Consider the following 22912-nt stretch of genomic DNA (forward strand, 5'->3'; position numbering starts at 1 on the left):
GGGTCACAGTTGCATTGCTACCTAGGTATGTTCAGGTGATTGCTGGTGCTGAACAATTGGCCTTGAGTTGAGCAAACAACCAACACTATACCCACAACCCCGTTGCTGTTCTACGTTGTCATACTTGCTTGATTCGTGTCCACGAACCATCGTTGCGGCGGGGTAATGAGGTGCAGTATTACAGTACTCCTCCCCTCTTCCCCTCCTAACCTTCGCTCCGCTATGACTACCTATGAAAAGTCAAATGGTTCTCTGAATATTTTCGGATTTGTTCATATCACTCAGACTTCACCATGTTTTTCAGAGAGGGAGACTGCCTTGTATTCCGCTACGACGCAGAGCAATTGCGGCTTCAACCATGGGGCGACAACGCGCTGCGTGTTCGTGCTACGAAGAAGAGCAAAATACCAGATGAAGACTGGGCGTTGCATATCAAACCATCAACTTCCTCCGCAGGTCAAATTGCCATCAAAGACAATGTAGCATTCATCAGCAACGGCAAGATCACGGCTACAGTCACAAAGCTAGGGAAGCTCACAATAACCAATTCTCAGGGGAAAACGTTGTTAGAGGAATACACACGCAACCGTCGCGATCCTCTAGATCCAAAATGCAGCGCCCTTGACATCGAAGGGCGCGAGTTCAAGCCTATCACCGGTGGTGATTACCACGTCACGCTGCGACTTGAATCTATTGACCCCAATGAAAAAATATTCGGGATGGGCCAGTATCAGCAGCCATTTCTCGACCTCAAGGGCCTCGATATCGAGCTTGCCCATCGAAACTCACAAGCAAGTGTGCCATTTGCCCTATCCTCCCTCGGCTACGGCTTCTTGTGGAACAATCCTGCTATCGGACGCGCTGTGCTAGGGAAGAACATTATGAGTTTTGAGGCATTCTCGACAGATGTACTGGATTACTGGCTTGTGGCAGGAGATTCTCCAGCTGAGATTGAGGAGGCGTATGCAAGTGTGACTGGGACTGTCCCTATGATGCCTGAGTATGTTGTCTTCCTATCGCCATGTCGTAGCAGCGTTAGCGTTTACATCGGATCCTGCTAAACACGAACACGTAGGTATGGCCTCGGCTTCTGGCAATGCAAACTTCGCTACCAGACACAAGAGGAGCTTCTTCAAGTTGCGCGAGAATACAAAAGGCGCCAACTGCCGATTGCTTTGATTGTAGTTGACTTCTTTCATTGGCCAAAACAGGGAGAATGGAAATTCGACCCTACTTACTGGCCGGATCCCGGTAACTTACTTTGCAACATTCTTCTAGTCTGTACAAAGCTAATTACACCTAGACGCAATGGTTCGAGAGCTTACTGAAATGGGGATTGAGCTGATGGTGTCAATATGGCCTACTGTTGATAAAAAGTAAGTATATTTCCTGTGATACATCAAAATGATGCTGCATACTAAACTTAAATCTATAAGGTCTGAGAACTATCAGGAAATGATAGAGCACGGCTATCTGATCCGGACAGATCGAGGAATACGAATCGCAATGGACTACGAGGGAGAAACCGTTTACTACGACGCAACTAACCCAGCGGCACAGAAGTATGTGTGGGAGAAAGCCAAAAAGAACTATTATTCCAAAGGCATGCATCACTTGTACCCGGCTTCTTATTCTGTTTTCTAGCATTACATTTACTTTCCTTTTGCAAGATATGTTACTAACCTCAGAATAGGCATTAAGGCCTTCTGGCTTGATGAAGCAGAGCCTGAATACAGCGTCTACGATTTCGATAACTACCGGTACCACCGTGGTACTAACCTGCAGATTGGAAACATCTACCCCTCCGAATACGCACGCACATTTTACGAGGGTCAAGAAGCGGCCGGTCAGAAAAATATTGTTAATTTGTTGAGGTGCGCATGGGCAGGAAGCCAACGATTTGGAGCCCTGGTCTGGAGTGGTGATATTGCTTCCTCTTGGGGAAGTCTTCGCAACCAGCTCGCAGCAGGTCTTAACATGGGCATTGCTGGTATCCCGTGGTGGACGACAGACATCGGTGGTTTCCATGGGGGAGATCCCAATAACGAAGCTTTTAGGGAGCTCTTCGTTCGCTGGTTTCAGTATGCGATGATCTTGTATTCTGCCAATGTAAACATCCGTGGCTAATGACAAACCTTGCAGATGGGGCACCTTTTGTCCGGTCATGCGACTCCACGGCGATCGGGAACCACGCCAGCCCCAGCAAGGCACAACCGGGGGTGCCACATGTTGTTCTGGCGCTGACAACGAGGTCTGGTCGTATGGGCCCGACGTGTACGAAATATGTAAGAAATACATGCTCATCCGAGAGCAGTTGCGGAGCTACACTCGCGGTCTCATGGAAGAAGCTCACAGGAAAGGCACACCTATTATGCGTCCTTGCTTCTACAATTTCCCTGGAGATAAGACGAGCTGGGATGTGCATAGCCAGTATATGTATGGCGACAAGTATTTGTGCTGTCCGGTGTTGGCGCCCGGAGTAAGAGTTATTGACATTTATCTGCCTGCTGGGACTGAGTGGCAATCATTTGTTGGGGAAACAAGGTATGCGGGTGGCCAGACGATTCAGGTAGAATGTCCTTTGGGCGATATGCCTGTGTTTATACGGCAGTAGTCAACTGCAGGTATATGAGTTATCGCACAGCACTTCGGCGTGCAATTTCACATTAAATATATATATACACCCAATAGAAAGATGTAGATTGCAATGATTCCAATAATAGTCTTTGGAGATCGCTATACGTATTTGAAGAGTATTTCAATGAGGATTTTAATTTTATCGGCGATTTACTAAATCCATATTGTTTCAAATCTTAATTACTCGATCCATTTGTTTAATGCTTTTATTACTCGATCCATACTATTTCCCTTTAAATTTAATTACTAAATCCATACTATTTCTATAGATCCATACATTTCCATCTTTACTAGCAAAAACTGATATATCTACTACTAGTAATAGAAGCTTATAACTTTATATAGCTTCTAAGATATTAGCATACTAGCATATAGCTATAATAAGTGCTTATATATCTTATTAGAATGCGTATATCACGTGTACCACGTGATCTTAGCCCTAATAACCAAGCAGTATTAAGGCCTTTCACTTTATCGCTGCATTCTTAGTAAGAACCTCTTTTACACCTAGAAATGCAATAATAAAACTATAGATTACTAGGCTAGATAATTATATGTAAGGTTATATGATATATGTGATATATAAATTCTAATACTTCTAGCTTATTATTAACCTCTTTAATATTATATACATGTCTTCATTACTAGTAGATAATAGTATAATGCTATGCTAGCACTAATTCTAAGTATAATAGAGCAAACTACTAGTAGAAACTAAAAAGTGTATGGATCGAGTAATAAGGCTTTAAACAATATGGATCGAGTAATTAAAATTTAAAACAATATGGATTTAGTAAATAATCGTTAATTTTAAGGTCAAAACTCAACTCCTTTGTAAGCTGGATGGGGTAGGATACACCGACGCTTCCCCGCTTCCCCGCTCCCCCCCACGAAATGAAGGCTGTAGAAAATCTTTTAACCCAAGAACACCTAGATCTGCTGTTCTCTAAAGCTATCCCCGTCCGCCATGCCTTTCTCTTCATCGTGCATATCGATCGCATTGAATTATATTATCAAACAAGATTGATATGATACAATGCCACAATCCTCGGAGCAGCCCACCTTCAGATGCGGAAGCTGTGCATCTACTTTTGTTCGCCGAGAACACCTCAACCGCCACACGAGAACCCACACTAAAGAAAAGCCATTCCAATGTTCGAGCTGTGGAAAGGCCTTTGCAAGAGCGTAAGCCTCTGCCTGTCTTGTCCCGCTAGCCTCGAGATATTGACATAACACTCGAAGCGATATTCTTCGGCGCCACGAGCAGTCGCATGCAAGTGCAAGTGATGAAAACGGGACAGGAAAGAATCTCAAACCCGGAACTACCTTTAGAGCTTGTACTGCTTGTGCTAGTAGTCGGGTCCGGTGCTCGGGTGGTGCACGCTGTCATGGCTGCGAGAAGAAGGGGCTAAATTGTAAATACCCCACCACCTTAGCTCCCAAACCAAAGCCTAGTTCGACTCAATCGAGTAGCATCCCTGGGATGGATAGACAGAAACATACACGGAACGATACTCCTGGTAGAACACAGGCGGCTGAAATGCCCTTCGAGAACGTTGTGCCCGTCACTGAAAGTAGTCCAGGCTTCCAAATAGTCGCATCTCTAGCTACGAACTCAGTAGCTGATAATTCAGGAGCCATATTCCCACCAGCGTCGACACCTGAGATACAATGGGATTCTAGGTGGATGAACCACCCTACCTACTTGCAATATAATCAATTTCCCATCAGTAATTCAGTTCTGGCTTTCGAATTCGACCTCCAGCAAGAAGGCTCTAGTCAGTGGCAGGACTCCATCAACTGGATATCCCCCAGCAACGATGTCTGGAGAAATCGCGATTACGAGGTCTTTCCCGTAGCTGATCTTGATCCTGCTCCGTCTTCTGCTTCTCCGCCTATTTTTGATGCCACTCCTGGCGAGGGAGCTCTAAATCTTGAATTGGACACCAGGCAGTGGAATCAGAACGCGCCAGTGAATTCTGCGCCATTTGGAATAACGGCTGCTGAAGAAAATAGCCCAGGTGTTCCATCGACAGCGCAATCAACGCACTCTGTAACAGGTCAGGCTTCGAGAACGACGGGCTCTGAGGAATCAATGTCGCCTTCTCTAGGATCATATGTTGACAGTATAGGAGCTCGGGACACTGTTCGGAGGCTTCGCAAGAAGAGAAAACACTCCAATGTTGAAGATATCATCTCACCAAGTCATTGCTCCAGATTCAATGATATATCTTTGACTGGTACCGCGTTAGAAGAGGAACTGCGACGGTCAACTCATTGGGTGTCTCCTGATCTATACAAGAACATAGTTCAAAATGCACAACTCCTGGGAGTCAAAATTTCAAGCCAGTTTGATTTTGATACTTTCCCCTCTAATATGCTTATCAACAAGCTTTGTCAATTGTATTTTGACCATTTCCATCCAAACTTTCCACTTCTGCAGAAGGTGGCTTTCCAACCCGTGGACGAGGTTTGGATCTTAGTCATGGCAATAGCAGCAATCGGAGCACAATATACACCTTCTGCAGAGCTGGCAGGCTTCAAGGGAATGCTAGATCACACAGTTCAGCGCGGTCTTGAAGTAAGGATACATAGCAAAATTTCATCTAACAACACCACCTCTTCAGATCCCTTTCCTGGTACAGCTGCCGTGGACGATATAACTGTCATTCAAGCACGGATTCTGAATTCTGTGATCATGATTCACAGTGGTAATTCATCTTTGATGGAGAAAGCACTCTCGGACTTCACCGCTCTCGTTGCCGCTGCTCGTCGTATGCACTTGCTAAAGTCTGGGTCCCGCAAAACCTTAGTGGAATCTAATGCAATTGAACTTCAGCTGAGATGTAGAGCCGGGTATATGATATGGGTGAGCCCCGTCGCAAAGCCTTTCTACTCTCAACTGAGGACCTTTTAGATGCTGGACTTCACATATTCTTACGAATTCGATCAGCGTCATCATTTTGACCTTGCAGATGCCCAGGCACCTTTGTCATGCTTCGGAGAAATATGGGAAAGCTATCCAACCAAGGAAGATACTACCCCAGGTACAAGTTGTATGTTGAAGGAACTAAAGCTCTATGCAGTAGACGATGACTAATTAGCCTCCTTAGATACATTATCCCAGGCCCTCGAAACATTATACACTGAAAAGCGCCTAATTGACAATCTCGGCGAATTTGACCGCGTTCTTTTAGTTCAAGCCATCTGCCGACAAACTATAGAAGTCCGCCAGCATGTACGGAATAGAATGTTCTCTTGGACGCCAAGTGCGACATCCCAACCGGGGGTCCGCTTCCCAGACACCGAACTATGGCCCCCTTCATCACAGACCTTCTCTAAATGGCGCAACAGCGCCTGCGACTGCCTCGATATACTCCACTGGTCCGCCAACAGCAAGATTGCGCAGTTGGCCGGCTTTGAGCATCCGACTGTCTTGCATCTGCATCTCGCGAGACTTATAATTCTTACGCCTAGCGACGCCATAAGAGAATTTGCTAATGCTTACGTCTCGGGCACGAGGTTTCATCCCGAAAAGAACAAATCTGCTTACACGGTCCTGCAGTGGTTGGTCAGAGACCAGTACAAGGCCCGCTTGTCTGTCGTGCACGCAGCGGCCATATTCTGGTACATACGCCGCTACAGCCGCAATCTGTTCTTGGAGCCCTTCGCTGCCTACCTGTCCACGCTTGTGCTCTGGGCCTTCAGCATCATGGCGCAAATAGCCCAATCACAATCCCACGACATCCAGGTCGAGGACAAACCGTTATCGGAAGAGGATTCGGACTTTGATTTGGAGTTTATAAACCTTGATAGGCCGTGCGATGATGAGAGTGTGCAAACATTTGTGAGACGCGGCCATAAGGTGACGGCTAATATGGCGCGGGTGGGTAATATTTGTGGAGCGGGGGCGCCGAAGAGGATTTTGAAGCAGGGCATTAGGGTTTTGGGCAGCGGTGAAGAGGAAAGTGTGGATGCGTGGGGGGTTGCTGGGGGGTATGTGACGGAGTTGAAGAGGCTTATTAGTGCAAGTAAAGCCGCAGCCTCTTCGAATGCGGATAAGGAGCATTAGATCTATTGAGAATAATACAGGTAGTAGTATTAATAATACAAATCAATTTCAGAATACATGTCAGAGTATTAGCCATATTCATGACAAATGATAGAGCATGTTAAACAATACTTTTTTCTCTTGTCCACTTTTCATAACCCTCCCTCAACCCCACCTGATTCCTATCCTAGTTTATTCTCCTCCATCAAGTTATAACCGTAAACAGTCAATCAAACTTGAAACTTGCGACTCTTTTCTACCGGCTATGCTAATTCTTAAGCGAGGGTAAAAGGGGGCTGAGAAATCGCCACGTGACGAGCTCCTTTCTGGCCCTACGTACGGCCCGCGGCCTTAGTTCAGCTCGGACAACCTGATAGCAGCTTAGTGGAACCCACTTTCTATTCTACAATGCTGAGGTCTGTAAAACTTACCCAAAACCTCCTCTGCAAAAATTTCTCACCTGGTAGTAGTAGCACAATCCAGTTCGATGCCGATCTAAGAATACCATCTCCAGATCTTAACGCAAAATCTCGGAGGCCGGCGGCAACCAATGAGCTGGCTGACCCCGCGCGACGGCGTAACATAGCCTGGAGTTGGATTACTATGTATTACAATGTGGAAGCTTTTGGAGTGCGGTCTACGAAAGGTGCCGCCTCGTTGATTGGTAGTTATTTGCAGGTAGACGCTAAGTGAAGGCGTTGTAATCATGGTTTCTATACCTTGTTTCAAACGATAATGTTTATAGTTATTGAAGCCGTGCTGTCGATATGGAAAACAGTTCAATTTAGCCGGGTACAGGCTACGAGTTTAGTAGCGAAGTAAAGACAAGCGGGTTTATCTGAAACTAGACTAGGAGGGTTTTAATGTCGAAGCTATAAGCGACCTAAAATATGAAATTCAAGTTGAGACTTAGAGTCAGCGTTATAATTAAAGCCTGAACTATCATTAATATAGGACCCTGGCTTAGTTTTAAAAGCACATACTAGAAAAACTTCTTAATATTCCGGAAAGAAGATATACATTCTAGTTTATATATGAATTACTTGAAGTTGAAGATATATTCTACTAAGAATGGTTAAATTCTAGTGTAGAGCGCTTGCTCCTCCTTGGCTTCTTGGCGAAAACTATATAATCAGCTGCTGCGAAGTTATGATTTCCAAAATTTCGAAACCTCTTCTGCAACGCGTAGATAAAACCCCCGGAACTAGCGACTGCAGATTCTTCTACTAGCTATGAAAATAGTGGTCTGTATATAATATTTAGCAACCGAAAGGTTTTCATCTAGCACAAGCAATATAGATTGCTAATAATTTATTCCGAAGGGACGCCTCACAAACGCCAATGCTTCCTTCCAAAATGCTTGCCTTCCGTCCATTTTCTTTTAAATGCCATACTCACACATCTTCATTCTCCCAGTCCTTCTCCTCATACGTACTCTGCGCTCGCCCTCCACTTAAATCCAACTTGGCGAGAAACTCGGGTGGGACGGTAGGTATGTATTTGCGCTCTCGCTCGCGGTTCAAGCCTCCGAAACCGGCACCGTAGCTGATGAGCATGTCGGTGCTTGAGGGTAAGGAGAAGGGTAACATCATTGCTGGATCCAGAAGGAGGTGCTCGGGCGCATCGTCTTCGTCTTCGATGGGTAGCTCATCAGCAGGTAACGGCTTCAAGGCATTTGGAATGATCGGTTTCCCGTTTGTATCGGGTGTCGCAGGCGTCTGTCCATTGCCATTCTTCTTGGGCGTTGTGGTTGGGGAGGCCGCAGCATTTCGTTGTCGCTCTTTCCGTAATTGTGCCTCTCGCTGCAGGTTGACCAAATACCTCATTGCGCTTTTCGGTAGACCTTTCTCTCCGACCTCAGGTCGATAGTGCTTCACGGCATGGATCAGTTGTTGGTATGTTAGTCTGGTCAGTTGCTGTAGAGTGCCAACCAGAGCTTCCAAATCATCCATTCCTAAGGATGAAAAGCACTGTAACCATTGGAGTAACTGAATGACGGGCGCAAGATGCCTTCGCGCCGCCTCCACAGTTGGCTCACCACTCGAAGTCATCGAGCCATGCTCGTAATGCTCTGGTTGGCGGTTGTTCGAGCGAGCCCATTCTTCAAGACTAGAAATGTTCATCCGAATCTGCATTGCTTTCGTCCTTGCGAGATACTTTCGATTTGACATGATGCGGTTGAAAAGTTCTGCGCCAAGCCAGTATAACAACTGTGCAAGGATTTGAGCGATGATGACAGAGTGAATGTCGTACAAATCTAGTACAAATAGCGTTGATGAGAGGAGAGATGTGATGTTTCGAGGAGAGGGCTTGGCTCTTTGTTTTGGCGAAGGAGGTCGAAACCGCTTTTCTGCTGGTTCCTCTTTAACTTGGTTTTTTCTTTTGAATATCTTCCACTCGTGTTGGAAAGCGATATCTTCGAAGCCGGGAATAGTTTCATGATCCAGCATGGCCGAATCTAGGACCTTGTCCATGCGCCTTTCTGCGTCTCTAATGATCAATATGAAAATTTCGTTGATCAGTTCGGCGAGCTGGAGCTGGAATTCCGACGTGGACTCCGATAGTCCGCCGTCTTTCTTCAAGTAATGCAGTAACAATGTTGCGTTGGAGATCCAGAAGGCCAGGATAGTCATATCCCATTGATTCTTCTCCACTACATCATTGATCTTGTCCATAGCAGTGACAAGAAGGGTTGCAAGTAGGTTCTGGTCCGCATGGTAGTGAGCGTATCGAGCACTCAGGAATATCATGTTAGCAGGAACAGGTTTTTGGGATGGAGATCGCTGTGGTGTCATGTTGGTAATAATGATATCGAGTATTCTGCCCAGTTCATTCTCCTGAAACACAAACATTTGATCGTGTAAGCATCGAGCCCAGTCAAACTCTTGAGCTTCTTCTTCAAGCTCTTCGGGGGTCTGCATTTTGTCAGCACTTCGTCCTCAAAACTGGGAATGAAGCGGGTTACCTCTGGTTGGTCGTCCAGCCCAACGTTCCCCAAGTCAACCTCCAAATCTCGAGCACTCTCCATCATCATCCGCCTCCTCATCTCGTTTTCTGCCATTTCTTCCTCGAACCGGTCCTGTGAGAATCCCGGATTGTAAAAGTCGTCTGTAACCCCAGCACTTCCAATATGATACCCGCTGTCATGCAGGTACCCCGAAATCTCGCTATCGGGGGCCACGAAATCGAATGCCGTCCTTCCAGAAGATGATTTGACTTCCGGAGAAGCACCATGGTCCAAGAGTGATTTCGCAATCCCCTTATGTCTGTTTGTCATAGCCCACATCAGGGCACTCCACTGATTTCGATCTTGATTGTCAACACTTGCCCCCGCATCAAGCAGAGCCATAACGACAGCTTCATGACCCTATACTATTCGTTAGCAGATACCCACATACGCAAAAGCAAAACTTACAAAACAACTCGCATAAATCAACGGGCTAGTCCCCTCCTCGTCCGGCGCATTGACATCCACAAAGTCCTTTGCCTTTCCCCCAAGTATCCTCCGAATTCGCTCCACATCCCCATTGCTAGCCGCCATATTCAGCGCCTTCTGCAAGGCATCCCTCTTTTCGCTCTCAGAAAGCTTATCGTCGCCCGCAACAGCATCCTCGTCTTCACTCGCAGAGCCATCCCTATGCGCGGCCTGCGCAGCTAGCATCTCCATCAACCGCGCGTCGCTATCCCCTTTCATCACATCATCGTTTCCGTCGTCGAGGGACAGGTTGCTGAACTGCAGCGGCTTGGCTAATACAGGCGTGGTGAGGAATTGCGATTGTCCTTTCCATCCCATCAGCTTCATTCCGCCTCTTCACACGAGCAAGCAGACTTACCTTGCCACGCATCGTACATCTCCGTCTCCTGGGGTAAATGCGCAGGTACATTTTTGCGGTCGTCTAGAGACTTGGGTAAATCGTCCGGGAGGGCTCGTGGCATGGGCTTTACTTCGTGCTGGGTACCAATGTCGTCCTCGCCGAAGCCCCCACCATTATCCCCAATATCCATCGCGGAGTGAGGACTGCATGCAGGGGTGTGTTCATCGGTGGGTGGTCATAGATGCCCTGGTCGGCTGCTTTTATTTTTTCTGCGTTCGATAGAGACTTTGTGCTGTTTCGAAGGGGAGTTTTGGTTTTGTGGTCATTTATATCTGTCTCCTGTCTCCAAATGACGAGTGTTGAAGTTGCATCTTGAACATGTTGTGCCCGCTAGAGGTCCGTGCGCAACTCAACGTTCAGCTCTCGATATTTCCCTCTCAGTATTAAGTAAGTACAGTAGTTCTCTTTGAACACAAAACTTTATCATATAACCTATTTATTTGATATCGATAAGAGCGCGCGCTAAGTTTGTTTACGAGCAGCACCAATGCTACCTGGTCTTGTGTAAAATCCAAGATATCAGATGTTTTATTGCTTTCTTTAGGTTCAAAAAGGGGTTTCAAATTAACTAGGTGGCTTGCTATGGGCCGACGAATCTCTTCCCTAACACCCGAATCCTCTTCACTCCTCCATCGGGAATCATGATCAGCTTGATGTAGTTGAAAGGCTTATCCTTGACCAGCGATTCATGCTCGTGCTCTTTGTCCGCACTGCATTTGCTTGGCTCGACAATATCCGTCCATCCTTCAGCGTCAGGTCCTGGGTGTCCCGCTTCAGGCCATTCTATGGCTTCCACTTTCGCCTTCTGAGGAAAGTTGCCCCTGAAGAACGCAGTGTCGACAATCAACTTCTGGATCGTCCCCTTAGCTCCGAGCTTTATGATCGCCCAATCCACATGACCTTGGCTCCGAGATCTTGAAGTCTCCCATCCATCACCCATATCCTTTCCCCGTCCTGGAAGAATCAGGTTGGAGATTACACCGAAATGCTCATCACTGCAAGAAACAGCAACTCCTCCATTCTGAGCAGCAGCAAGGTCGAAGACGGCCTCTGTGTCTGCTGGAAAGACTGGGATGGCAATGCCATAAAGTCTGAACCTTGCAATACCACCGTCAGGGTACATGTTCAATCGAACATGAGTATATGCTTGTCTCTTTGGCTCTTCAAACTTCCAGCCAAAGCGCTGAGAAGGGCCACATTCTTGAACATCAAGAATAGTCTCCCAATTGCCTTTCTCCCCCTTCCAACTAACAACCTCCTCGTCACTCGAGCTAAAAACACCTTCCACTGAGATGGCTGGAGCGTGATTGCCAGAGAAAAATGCCGTATCAACCTCGATACCGCCAATGACACCTGAAGCCACGCCTAGACGGATGACAACGTAGTCAAAGGGTGCAGGGTTATGGCGACGAGTCTCCCAGCCATCATACCAGGCACCGGAGTAAACCATCTTACCCGGCTGTCTGATAGGCGGGGTAGGCGTGAGGAGGTTTGAGGCTTCCGCGAACCACTCATCCGAGAAGGAGAGCACCTTGCCGCCTAGAGCTGACGATATCAGGTCTGACAAAGTGTTAGCTAGTGATCAATTGCTTATTCACAGGAAACGGTCCCGAATCAAGAGTACGAATGACAAATATATATCTGTGCTACAGTATCTGGGTGAGTCTTATGTTGCGGTCTTAGAAAGCACCCGAATCCGAAATGTGTGTAACAGGAAGTTTGTACTTGCCGATAGTAGATGACCGAAAGGTCGCATCGATCTCATCCGCAGGGACGCGCGTTGCTGCGAGAGCATTTTCCCGGGTGATTTCTGCTTCTGCAGACATGATTTGCAATGAAGGAGAAAGGAAAGAAGGAGGAATTATGAGGTGGATAATTTGAAGGTTCTTCTGAGTTGCTCTTGCAGTTCCTATCGAGTAATAACACATTCATTGGCCGCTTCCGTCCGTATCTTTGGTACCCCACCTTTGAGCTCGTGACATCTCCTTGATACCTAGCCAGCTAGCCTAGGTACGTACCCCAACCTACTACCTTAGGTACCTTAACCCTACCCTACCCTACCCTACCTACCTACAGTACTTAAATTTAATTTTCACCACTTGAGAAAGGCACCACCAAATACTGATATACTGATATACTGAGTAATGCTCGTTGAAGCATCACACAACACGTTGCATTGTTTCCCTACCTACCTATTGTGCACCGAGGAAGGATTCATACCCCATGGGAAACAATGCACCAACTACCTTACCTTACAGCAAACAATGGTGCAATTCATGTATTTCTGTGGTCTTAGCCAGCTGCTTACCTTTTCCGTGCGCTGATTGGTCAAAGCTCCAGCTGCAAGCGTCATCATGGAGGGAGGGGTGCAGACTACAATTAATACATAAAAACTACAACATTCCACTTTTCCTCTCACCGCACCGCACCTCATCTCACCTCACTCACTTCATCTCTCTTCCTGCCATTGCCATTTTACCAATTTTAAATAATTAAAGCTCAAGGTGTACTAACTCGCCCAACCCATCAATCCATGGCGAGCGTTACGGGCATTCCAGAACGGATTCCTGCTGAGGCAGAAGTAAACGGACACGACCGTCCCGTGGAAGAAGTAGGAGACGATGAACCTCTTCTAGGCCGTCGAGGAGACGCTTCCCAGCCAGAAGGCAGGCCCCTCTACTACAACTCAATCATTGGTAATACCCCTTCACCTCCTGTCTGCTTATTATTCCTAACACGCTCTAGGCACTGGAGTGGTCGCCCAAGTCGGTATAATTCTCCTCGTCGCCTCCGTCTGGGCCAGCGTCTTTCTGAATGACCTCATACTCTTCTCCGCACACCCGCTCCTCAACAGCGCCGGCCTCCTCTTTCTCACGCAAGGCATCCTCATCCTGCAACCAACACATACGGCTACTCAGAAACATCAGGGCACAATCGCGCATTTTACCCTCAACAACTTGGCCATTGATTCTTTGATTGCTGGTCTAGTAGTCATTGAGTACAACAAGATCGCGCACAAAGGCACACATTTCGTCTCGGCCCACGCAATACTTGGTCTTATTACATATATTTCCCTGCTCATTCAAGCACTGGTCGGTTTCACGGCCTATTTCGTGCCCAAGTTGTATGGAGGTGTGGATCAAGCCAAGTCGCTGTATAAATGGCATAGGATTAGCGGGTACATCATCTTGGTCTTGTTGCTGGCGACGGTCGCAGCAGCTACACAGACGGATTACAATAAGGATGTCTTAGATATCAAGCTCTGGGCTGCTCTAATCTCGGGGGGGCTGGTGTTGGTTGGTGTGCTGCCGAGGATCAAGAAGCAGAAGTTGGGTCTTGGGGGATGGAAGGCGGCTATCTCTCTTCGATGAGATTGTGAGTGCTGGAGAATTTGACCAAGGAATAATAACATCAGGGTTGTTTCATAAGGTTTAGCAAGGAGTTACAGGAGTACGGACGAAAATTGACATTTTAGGTAGTCGGAGACTGACAATCTGGTTCTATGCTAACCGTTTTCTTGAAGCATATTCATAGAACAGAATCCGCCAGCAATCTGTTTAATTGTAGGTATTAATATTGTTCAGACAGGAAACACTTTATCCTTGCACAGATGCGTCACATTAGAGTCATTCAGACGGCAGGTAAATATATTTTTGAACGTTTCTATTACTCGGATTGCTTTTCGTGCTACGGACTTTTATTCCAACGTTGTGTTAATGAAGAACAACCCTGTCTGCTTTGTTCTACACTAGCCCTATTCTGGTATGTACCCTGCCATGTTCTCGCAAAGACTCCCATCGTGTTAGTATTTGATTATTTGATGCGGACGGACACAGGTCTCCGCTCTATAGTCCAGGCGGAGAAGAGTTACCCCGTATTGGATGTGCAGACAGTGTGGCTGATGGCTCTTGGGACGGGATATTCACATTTCCGTCGATCTATTCTCCGTACCTTGTCATCTATGCTCAGCCAACTTGCCCTTATATATCGACTTGCCCTTCAAGATAGAGACCGAACCAAGCACCTTTAACACCTAAGGTCTATCCTGTCTTTGCTTCTGACATTTGCGAATAAAATCAATACTGCTTTCCTGGCCTTTTAGGGGTGGGATGTTAGTTTCACCTCTCAAGGTTGTTTGTTATCCTGCTAGGCGCAGTCAAGTATCGGAACAATTTTCAACAATACCTAGTCATTGCCAAACAAACAACCTTTTTTCTCTTGCGGTGGCTGTTGCTGTTGCTAAACACTCATACACTATCAGAATCACTTTGGAGAGTTTGACCACTTGACGTGGCTCTCAACTCCCCACACAATACAACCAGCAGCTTATGTATCAAATATTTATTTGCCTGCTAGAAGATCTAGCCTACTGCTTTGCGCCTCATCGCCTTGTAGTTGGGCTGTGGACCGCTAGCGAATTACGAATGCTCCGAGCCAATCCTCAGCATCACTATCGTGAACTTCACGAGTTGCCGCACCTCTTTATGGGGTACTTGGCGCGTTTCTTCACTGTTCGTCTGAACACGAAGCGCTTCTACTTTCCCTGGCGCCATTGATTGTCGCCATTGATTGCCCTTCACCGTTGGCCGCGTCGACTTTGCTTTTCGCGCTTCTCGGCCGATTTGGATATATCTAGCTTTACCCACGTCTCATCTTTGAATATTTATTCTTTTGAAAGAAATCTCTTTCTCCTCTTCAGACAGACAATCCGTAGGTGTTCTCCAACATTTGAGACATTGGTTCTGACCTTTCTAGTGGACCAGCACTGCACCCTACAAAGTACTACCGCCAATTCACAATGTCACTACCCAACACAGCAGTCACAATCCCTCACCTCAAGCCGAATTCAATCATGGATTCCAAAGCCACCAATCAAAAGTCTCGGTCAGCTAAGCACACCAAAGAGAAGCAGCCAAAGCCCGCCATGAAGAAACTTAAGCATGTCCCAAAAGAAGAACCCAACACCATCTCAAAGGACGAAGTCAAGAAACCAAGACGTCTATGCAACTTCAAACTCTTCTCCCGCCTCCCCTTCGAACTGCGCAACATGATCTGGGCCTTCGCAGCCTCCCAACCACGCCTCATTCGCGCAATCTGGTCCGCCCAAACCGATGGCCGAGGGTTCAGCACCTTTTACAGCCTTACCACCTCGTCCTCCCCCGGCACCATGCGTGCATGCCGCGAGTCCCGCACCGTCGCGTTGAAACATTTTCGTCAGGTACCCCAAGAGGTCGTGTTCGGGGGAAGTGTATTGAAGGGTGAAAAATATGGGTTGTGGATCAACTTCCATGCAGACACCTTTTACTTTACGAACTTCCCTGAGCGCGCCGGGTTTCTGAAGACGCTGAGGAGGCTCAAGGCGTGTGAACGGGGCATGGGCGTGCGGAGTATTGCGTTTTCCACAAAGGAGCTCTGGCGCCTACTTGAGTGTCCACCGTCGGCGTTCAATCCGAGAAGCGTGCCAGCGCTCATCTACGACGTCGTGCAGGAGCAGCGGGCATTGAGGGATATTGTCGTCGTGGCTGGTGATATGGGCGGGTATGCGGCGGATGCCGAGCCGGGCAGGTACAATTTGTACCCGCTGTCGAAGCCGTATAAGCCGTCGAAGCACAAGGGGCTGGGTAAAAGGGAGCCGCCGGAAACAATCCCAAATGCATTTGATTGCGGGGATCCGATGCCGAAGACTGCGAAGGAGAAATTTGAAAGGTTCCGGAGCGAATATCCGATGTGGAGAGAACCGGACTTCTCCTACATGAAAGTTTTAAGGAAGTGAGGGTGGAGGTGGTTACTCGAATTCTGGTTGAAACAGACTTCAATCAAGCATTCTGTCTTCATACTCGAGGCTCGAGGCTGGGAAACATGATCTGCGTCTTCAACCGTAGATTCCTCGGAGGCTTCCAGTGAGCCAACACTTCAAGCGGTCATATTCAAACCATACATTGGTTTTTGAGCGGCGGATGGGAGTGAAAAGGAGAAAAGGGGAGAGGAGAGAAAAACTGATTGGTGGCTACTTAATATATCAACGGATGATCACGAGGCTGGTGGTGGATATGTACGGTATATGAATATTAAATGCCAGCTTCTACCTAAATTAGTTCCGCTCTCAACTTGACTATGGTTAGTGAAGATCACTGACCTATTTACTTACCCGCTACCATAAATAACATAGGCACATAAAAGCTGATCCTAGACTGCAACATATATCTCAATTTTGATCCTTTGAAAATACTGACTACTAAATGTAAGAATACATCTACCATATCCTTCAAGCCAATCAATCGATCCACTGTCATCTGTCCCAACTCCACGTCAACCATAACCAAATTATCACACACAACATACCTAGATACTCATTCCACCCAACCCAACCATCCTCATGTCATACCCAAGATGCCTTATTCACGATTCGCAGCCTCCCTATCACTCCTCCCCTTAAACCTCGTACTCAAATCTACAACCGGCAACGGAAACTCAAACCCAACCTCGACAAACATAATAACAGCCAACAAATACCTAATAATCAACTTATGAGTCAGCAACCTCTCCTGTTCACACCACTCCCCCATATAAAGAAAAAGAACAAGAAGCAAACTTACCACCCCAACATAACCGCCGAAAAAAACGCCGCCGCCGCCCCAACTAGCACTTTCGCAGCAACAGCCATGCCCGCAGCCATAGTCCCGAAGCCGGCCGCAGCGAGCGCGAAGCCGGTGGCGGCGGCGAAGATGAGCACGAAGATTAGGTTTGTGCGGAGCGATCAGACGGAGCAGACGAGGTAGATGAGGGAGAGGACGGACATGAAGATGGAGTAGAAGGCGAATGAGGATTCTGTGATGGGGTTGTGTTGGTGTGTGGATGGAGGTGGATGTAGAGGAGGAGTTGGAAGGGCGGGGGGTGTGTGGATGTGGGATGTGGTGGGGAAATGCAAAGAAAGGGGAGGAAGGTACCAAAGCCGGGGGTAAGATCTTGTGTGCCATCGGATGTATAAGTTGCTACGGCGTTGTGAAATGGTTGGAAAGTGGCGCCGCTGTTTATTTATTGCTTGGTTAGAAGAAGGAATGGAAGAACGTCCCAGAGCGAGAAGAGAGAAGAACATAACATACAAAGTCAAGAAATGCCCTCCATATCCAAAGAACACCACACACGGGAAAGTGTTCACCGGGAAGAACTCGAGCAGTCCGGAGATAATCAATAGCATGCCGCCGAAGAAATAAGTCGCTCCTCTATTTCCACCAATTCGTTCATCAGCCTTGCTTAATATATTATCCCTCCCCTTTCGGACTAATAGATAGGGGAATGTACCATGACTCGAAATAAATTGACTTGACTTACATAGCAGCACTCTGACCCATAGCTCCCCTCCACCCCATAAGCTGAATACTAATCGGAGCCAACGCAACCGTAAACCCGACCAGCGCTCCATTTACCACGAATATCATCAGTACTAATGCCTCTCCCCCACCTCTTATCAATGATAGTGGTTGTAATTATAGTTATTATTAGTAATTGGCGCAGCGTGTGAGTTATCGAGATCCAATATTTCGATCTGAGTTTGATTGAGAACTGATTAGAATTGGAAGGGGGAAAAAGAATTGCTTGCCTGCTTGCTTGCTTGCTTGCTATTGCTGATACAGTAAAGAATAAAAAATCAAGAACGAAAAGGGAAAATACAAGGAAACACTGTATATATATAACACTTCCCCATCTCCCTCTCCCTCTCCCTCTCCCTCTCTTTTCACTCCTCCTGCTTAATTTAGTTACACTTCAATAGCTTCCTGCTTCCCCCTAAAGCCTCCCACGAACTAACAGCGGCAGTTATTTAGATCTATCAAGTCATGATGCCCGTCGTTCTAGACTTGAAGCTATTGATTAAACAGGCTTGGTGTGTGCTCGCTCATTGGTGGCGCTACCACCCGCATCCCCAGATCTCCCATTTCACTTCCGAGCCCATGGGAATGCTGGCGTGCGAGCTAGCGGGGAGCTTATCATGGGCTCCCGGTGTCGATGTGTACTACCTTGATTCTCGAGGGAGGGGATTGGTTTTGCCATGACTCGTGTGGAATTGTGAAGTGCTGAGTTCAGCTCGGTATGAGCAGCCTCGAAAACCAGTGTTTAGAGGATGGATTTTTGAGAATACATTCTTATATACTGTGCCGGTACCCTAAACCTATGTGATCGATGTTTCGCCAATACGAGTAAGAAATATAAATGTACGATACGCATCCTATTCCATGTGTCCAAATAGCCATGTCGCACCACCAAACGCCATAATCCCAAGATTCACCAAAGCTCGCAAGTAGGCTCTTTCTTCTTACACTGAAAGCTCTCCGCAAAATCCCTCGAATTGGCCATTGTACCCAGAATCCTTGCCCACTTCGGTGCATGCGGATCCGTATAAATGCGGTTAATAGCCGTCTCTTTCCTGCTCTTGCCGCACCACCAATTCGCATAACTGACAAAGAAAAGTTGATCTTGGCTGAAGTGATCCAATCCAGGAAGATCCTCATTGGGGGTTTCGGCTGTGCGTTTCTTCCACGCTGCAAACGCTGCGGAAACTCCGCCAGCATCTGCTATATTCTCGCCTAGAGTGAGTTTCCCATTGATGTGAATAGGCTTCTCGTCCGGTCCTGGCACCGTGTACTTGGCGTATTGATCTACGAAGCACTCAGCGCGTTCAGTGAAGCCTTCAACGGTACTGTTTGTCCACCAGTCCGTGTAGTTGCCATTCTGATCGTAATGGCGACCAGTTGAGTCGAAGGCGTGGGATAGCTCATGGCCAGATACCGAACCAAATGCACCGTAGCTGAGGTATTGCGGTACTTCAACATCAAAGACTGGGAATTGCATGATTCCAGCTGGAAATACAATTTCATTGCCAGGTGGATTATAGTAGGCATTGACTGTAGGGACTGTCATTCCCCATTCGTCTCGGTCTACGGGCTTGCCGAGGCTTGACCACTCTTTTGCGACATCAAACTTGCTCATTGAAAGCGAATTTTTGAAAAATGTAGACGGCGTGATATTAACCGATTGATAATAATCATGAAGGCTCGATGGGTCCATTATATTCGGGCTCTACGAACAAATTAGCATTTGAGCATGTGAGAGAAGTGTAGGATCTTACCTTGGTTGGATACCCAATTTTTTGTACGATCTTATGAACCTTCTCGATGGCCAATTCAATAACACTCTCATCCATCCACTTGGTAGCCTTTAACTTCTCAATGAACATTTCCTTGATGTCAGACACGATCTGATCTCCAAAGATTTTGGCTTTCTCTGAAAATGCTTTCTCAACAAAGAAGCGACTCAAAATCCAACCGAGGCCTCCATCTACGTGGTTTACACAAGTCCTCCAGCGTTCAGGGGTGGATTCGGGATCCTGTTTGCTCTTAGTATAGCTACACTGACTGGGAAAGGATTTCCTACCTTTCCTTGAAGCTTGTTCATAAACCTGCTGTAAGGCTTGAGTTCATCTGCCTCTATCACCGAAGCATATTTCTGAACTGTCTTCCATAGGAGGTAAGTTTGTAAGACATCCTTAGGTGTGCTTGATACGATGTCTGTAAGGTTGCTCATGTAGCTAGGGGACATAACGATGAGACGCTCTGTCTTGACATTTGAAGGTGACAGACTATTAATAATATTTGCGAGGTGTATTTGAGGAGTAAGCTTGTCTGCATCTTCAAGAGACATTGGATTGTAGTATTTCTAAAGCCATGGATGTTAGTAAATTCTTCTCTATGGGCTGGAGTAAGCTCACGGTAACGTCGTTCTGATCCGCTGCATCAGGAGTTGCAGCTGATAATTTCTTCTCGAATTCAACCACTTCCTTGGCATAGTGTTTGCTGTCTCCCGTCGCAGTGTTTCTAAGTCCGGTGGATTTCATCCAAGTACCGTGTGCAGCGGCATTTGCGGGGTGGATCAACTCAATTGTCTCCTCAAGCATATCCTGATATGTCTTTACAACGGCCTTATCTTCGTAGTAGTCCTTCGCAGGGAGACCAATGCGGTAAGGTTGGGATGCTTGAACAACAACAGTATCGGGATCTTTGTCATCGGCACCAGCTCCAACTGATACAAGTGCAGAGATCTCATATTCTAATAGCAGATACAGGGTCTCTGATAAAGATTTGCTGTCAGCGGATGTGATTGGCTTGCCAAGATTCGATTCAGTGACCGGAAACAAATCCACAACTTGGTGAAGAAGCTCCATGAGCGGCTTCAGGCCATCCTTCTTTATGGTATCTTCATCCATGCAGGCATCGTATGCATCTCGCAATTTATCAAAGTTTTGCTCGTCAACGGAGGAGAGGGGAGCTAGAAGCTGGGCTGGAGAGAAGCTCGAATGCTGTTCGTGTTTTAGTAATGCAAATACCAACTCATTGATAGACTAACCTTTGAGCCATCTGGGTACGGAGCCTCGAGTATATGCCGCAGCAGCATTTGAGAGGCCTCGACCATTATTGTACCCGTAAAAGCATCACCTTGGTCAGGACGAAGGTCGTGGCGCTCGTCCCATCCTCCGCAAACAAGCTCCTCGAAGTTGGTACACGGATCAATGTTCTTGTATTCGGGTGAGAGATTGTAGAGGATTTCGGAAGATGCATGAACGCAAGCAGGAGTCAAGCATACTTTAGCATTCAATGTTTTGCTGGGGGCGTGTACTGATAGTTATCAGTCTGAGTTTAAGGACCTAGGAGGTTTGCAGAAGACTTACATCCAAAGAAGAGGCAGAGACCCAGAATGAGAGTCAATATCAAGGTGCTCATAAACACCGTAACCGCGTTCTGGGCAACCCATCTTGCAGCCTTTTTTGCAGCAGTTGGCTCGCTTTGCTGAGGTCTTTCCGAGTCTGGCAACAACGGGGTCTGCTCGGTATCCTGATCCTGTAGAGTGCTCTCACCCATATCGTAAATGCGAGCTGCTACACAACTAAGAATACCTGAAAGGGGGACTACGAAATGCTTCCAAACTGGCTCTTTCTTGGAACGAGGCTTGTGCTTTGATCTGGACCTGGACCTCGATCGTGAATTCTTGTTGTCTTTATTGGAAGCCAGGATGCAGGTTGGAGGATGCTGGTTGGAGGTTGTAGGTACAGGTTGCCGTTTGCCCAAAATTGAAGGCAAAAGGCAGATGCTCCAAAAGGACTGTATACGACAGTCAGTCAGCCAAAAGTGATTACTGTAGGGACGAAACCAGGAGGTCAGGTCATGTCATGTTTGAGAGCTTGGGCTTGAGCTTGAGCTTGAGCTCAGATGCTCTTGGCAGTGCAGTGCAGTGCAGGTGGCGAGGCGGGGCGGGGCGGGGAAGCTGCGATGGCGCGCATGAAACGCTGTCAGGGTCAGGTACGGGGGGGAGGAGAGGTACGAGTATACCCGAAATATAAAGTTGTTAATCTCAATTAATATTTCATGAAGATATACTTAGTACTTGAAAGTACATTTTATCTTGTTTCTACATGATTTGCCATATTGGGTAGGAGGAAGGAATGCTGGAATCTGGATGAGAGCCTTCTACTTCGTATCAACTTGTTAACGCGGATATGGCCGATGGAAGGTGGTATCAGCATTCTTCATCGTGATCATGAGCACAAGACTCACACACTTTTATGCAGCAGCATGCACATCACTTGTACTTCTGTCTCCTTTCATCGCATCTATGATTCTATGTACATCCATGTACCACGTGACGCGCAATTTGTGGACCTTGATGGTCAACCGACTAACGTTGCAGATCCACCAAATCTGATGAGCTCATGCTTGGCACTACGTCACATACGCGGTATTTGTACGGAGGGTTTAGTACGGCGAACTTACGGAGTAGGGGAGGGTAAGAAGAGTAAGGTAGGATTTGACCCCCAACGGGTATTCGGCATCTGTTAGGAGTGAGTTCTGTCTGTTCTTCTCCGTAACTTCTTAGAGAGATCTTCAATTTGAACAATACCGACTGAGTACGGATAACCTCAGGACTACTCGAGCCGGTCCATCATCTCACGTGTGGCGTGGCTCAGGAACCGGTACTGTAGCACTCGTAACTGCAAGCAATAACGGTGATCTGTTATCTGCTACCTGCTGCCGTACTCGTAACACGTCTTTCAAGGCGTTCGAGGTAGAGAGAGTTCTTTGTAGCCTTTCTTTGTACTTGTAAATCACGTTCTACAAATCCACGTGCTATAAACGTGTAGTCATACTGTCATACTCCGTAGAATTAGTTGTATGATACGGTACGGGACTTTGAAAAGCAACAATATTCATAATCCTCGTCCGAGTGATAGAACCAGACCAGAGCGGTGGAGGACATCTCCATATAAACTCATTGTGATCTTCGGGTCTGACTACAGTACTGG

The 22912-nt window shown here is 47.0% G+C and overlaps 6 protein-coding genes and 1 pseudogene across 6 annotated transcripts; 2 read left to right on the forward strand and 5 right to left on the reverse strand.

Moving 5' to 3' along the window:
• Positions 1–293: 293 nt before the first annotated feature.
• Positions 294–2614, forward strand: YCR2 (Similar to Uncharacterized family 31 glucosidase ORF2 (Fragment)(Escherichia vulneris)(Ontology_term=GO:0004553,GO:0005975)(db_xref=InterPro:IPR000322,PFAM:PF01055); annotated as a pseudogene).
• Positions 2615–8082: 5468 nt separating this feature from the next.
• Positions 8083–10693, reverse strand: LHYA1_G006088 (Dilute domain-containing protein; the record flags this gene model as incomplete). The annotated part of the gene is made up of 4 exons (XM_031151028.1): positions 8083–9603; positions 9654–10055; positions 10104–10495; positions 10522–10693. 4 exons carry the CDS (start codon positions 10691–10693, stop codon positions 8083–8085), a joined length of 2487 nt encoding a protein of 828 aa, XP_031003998.1.
• Positions 10694–11143: 450 nt separating this feature from the next.
• On the reverse strand, positions 11144–12389 carry alc-1 (Allantoicase; the record flags this gene model as incomplete). Its single annotated transcript, XM_031151029.1, has 2 exons — positions 11144–12123; positions 12254–12389. The coding sequence occupies 2 exons, from the start codon at positions 12387–12389 to the stop codon at positions 11144–11146; spliced, it is 1116 nt and encodes a 371-aa protein (XP_031003999.1).
• A 707-nt stretch (positions 12390–13096) lies between these two features.
• Positions 13097–13934, forward strand: LHYA1_G006090 (uncharacterized protein; the record flags this gene model as incomplete). The annotated part of the gene is made up of 2 exons (XM_031151030.1): positions 13097–13259; positions 13309–13934. The coding sequence occupies 2 exons, from the start codon at positions 13097–13099 to the stop codon at positions 13932–13934; spliced, it is 789 nt and encodes a 262-aa protein (XP_031003985.1).
• Positions 13935–16958: 3024 nt separating this feature from the next.
• On the reverse strand, positions 16959–17239 carry LHYA1_G006091 (uncharacterized protein; the record flags this gene model as incomplete). Its single annotated transcript, XM_031151031.1, has 2 exons — positions 16959–17076; positions 17160–17239. The coding sequence occupies 2 exons, from the start codon at positions 17237–17239 to the stop codon at positions 16959–16961; spliced, it is 198 nt and encodes a 65-aa protein (XP_031003984.1).
• Positions 17240–17301: 62 nt separating this feature from the next.
• Positions 17302–18002, reverse strand: alcS_4 (Protein alcS; the record flags this gene model as incomplete). Its single annotated transcript, XM_031151032.1, has 3 exons — positions 17302–17590; positions 17667–17870; positions 17896–18002. 3 exons carry the CDS (start codon positions 18000–18002, stop codon positions 17302–17304), a joined length of 600 nt encoding a protein of 199 aa, XP_031003987.1.
• Positions 18003–18843: 841 nt separating this feature from the next.
• Positions 18844–21473, reverse strand: Nep3 (Neprilysin-3; the record flags this gene model as incomplete). Its single annotated transcript, XM_031151033.1, has 6 exons — positions 18844–19638; positions 19688–19945; positions 19993–20274; positions 20327–20914; positions 20962–21230; positions 21284–21473. 6 exons carry the CDS (start codon positions 21471–21473, stop codon positions 18844–18846), a joined length of 2382 nt encoding a protein of 793 aa, XP_031003986.1.
• Between the last annotated feature and the right edge of the window lie 1439 nt (positions 21474–22912).

The sequence above is a fragment of the Lachnellula hyalina genome (assembly GCF_007821495.1).
Source record: "Lachnellula hyalina strain CBS 185.66 chromosome Unknown contig00103, whole genome shotgun sequence".
Lineage (NCBI taxonomy): Eukaryota > Fungi > Ascomycota > Leotiomycetes > Helotiales > Lachnaceae > Lachnellula > Lachnellula hyalina.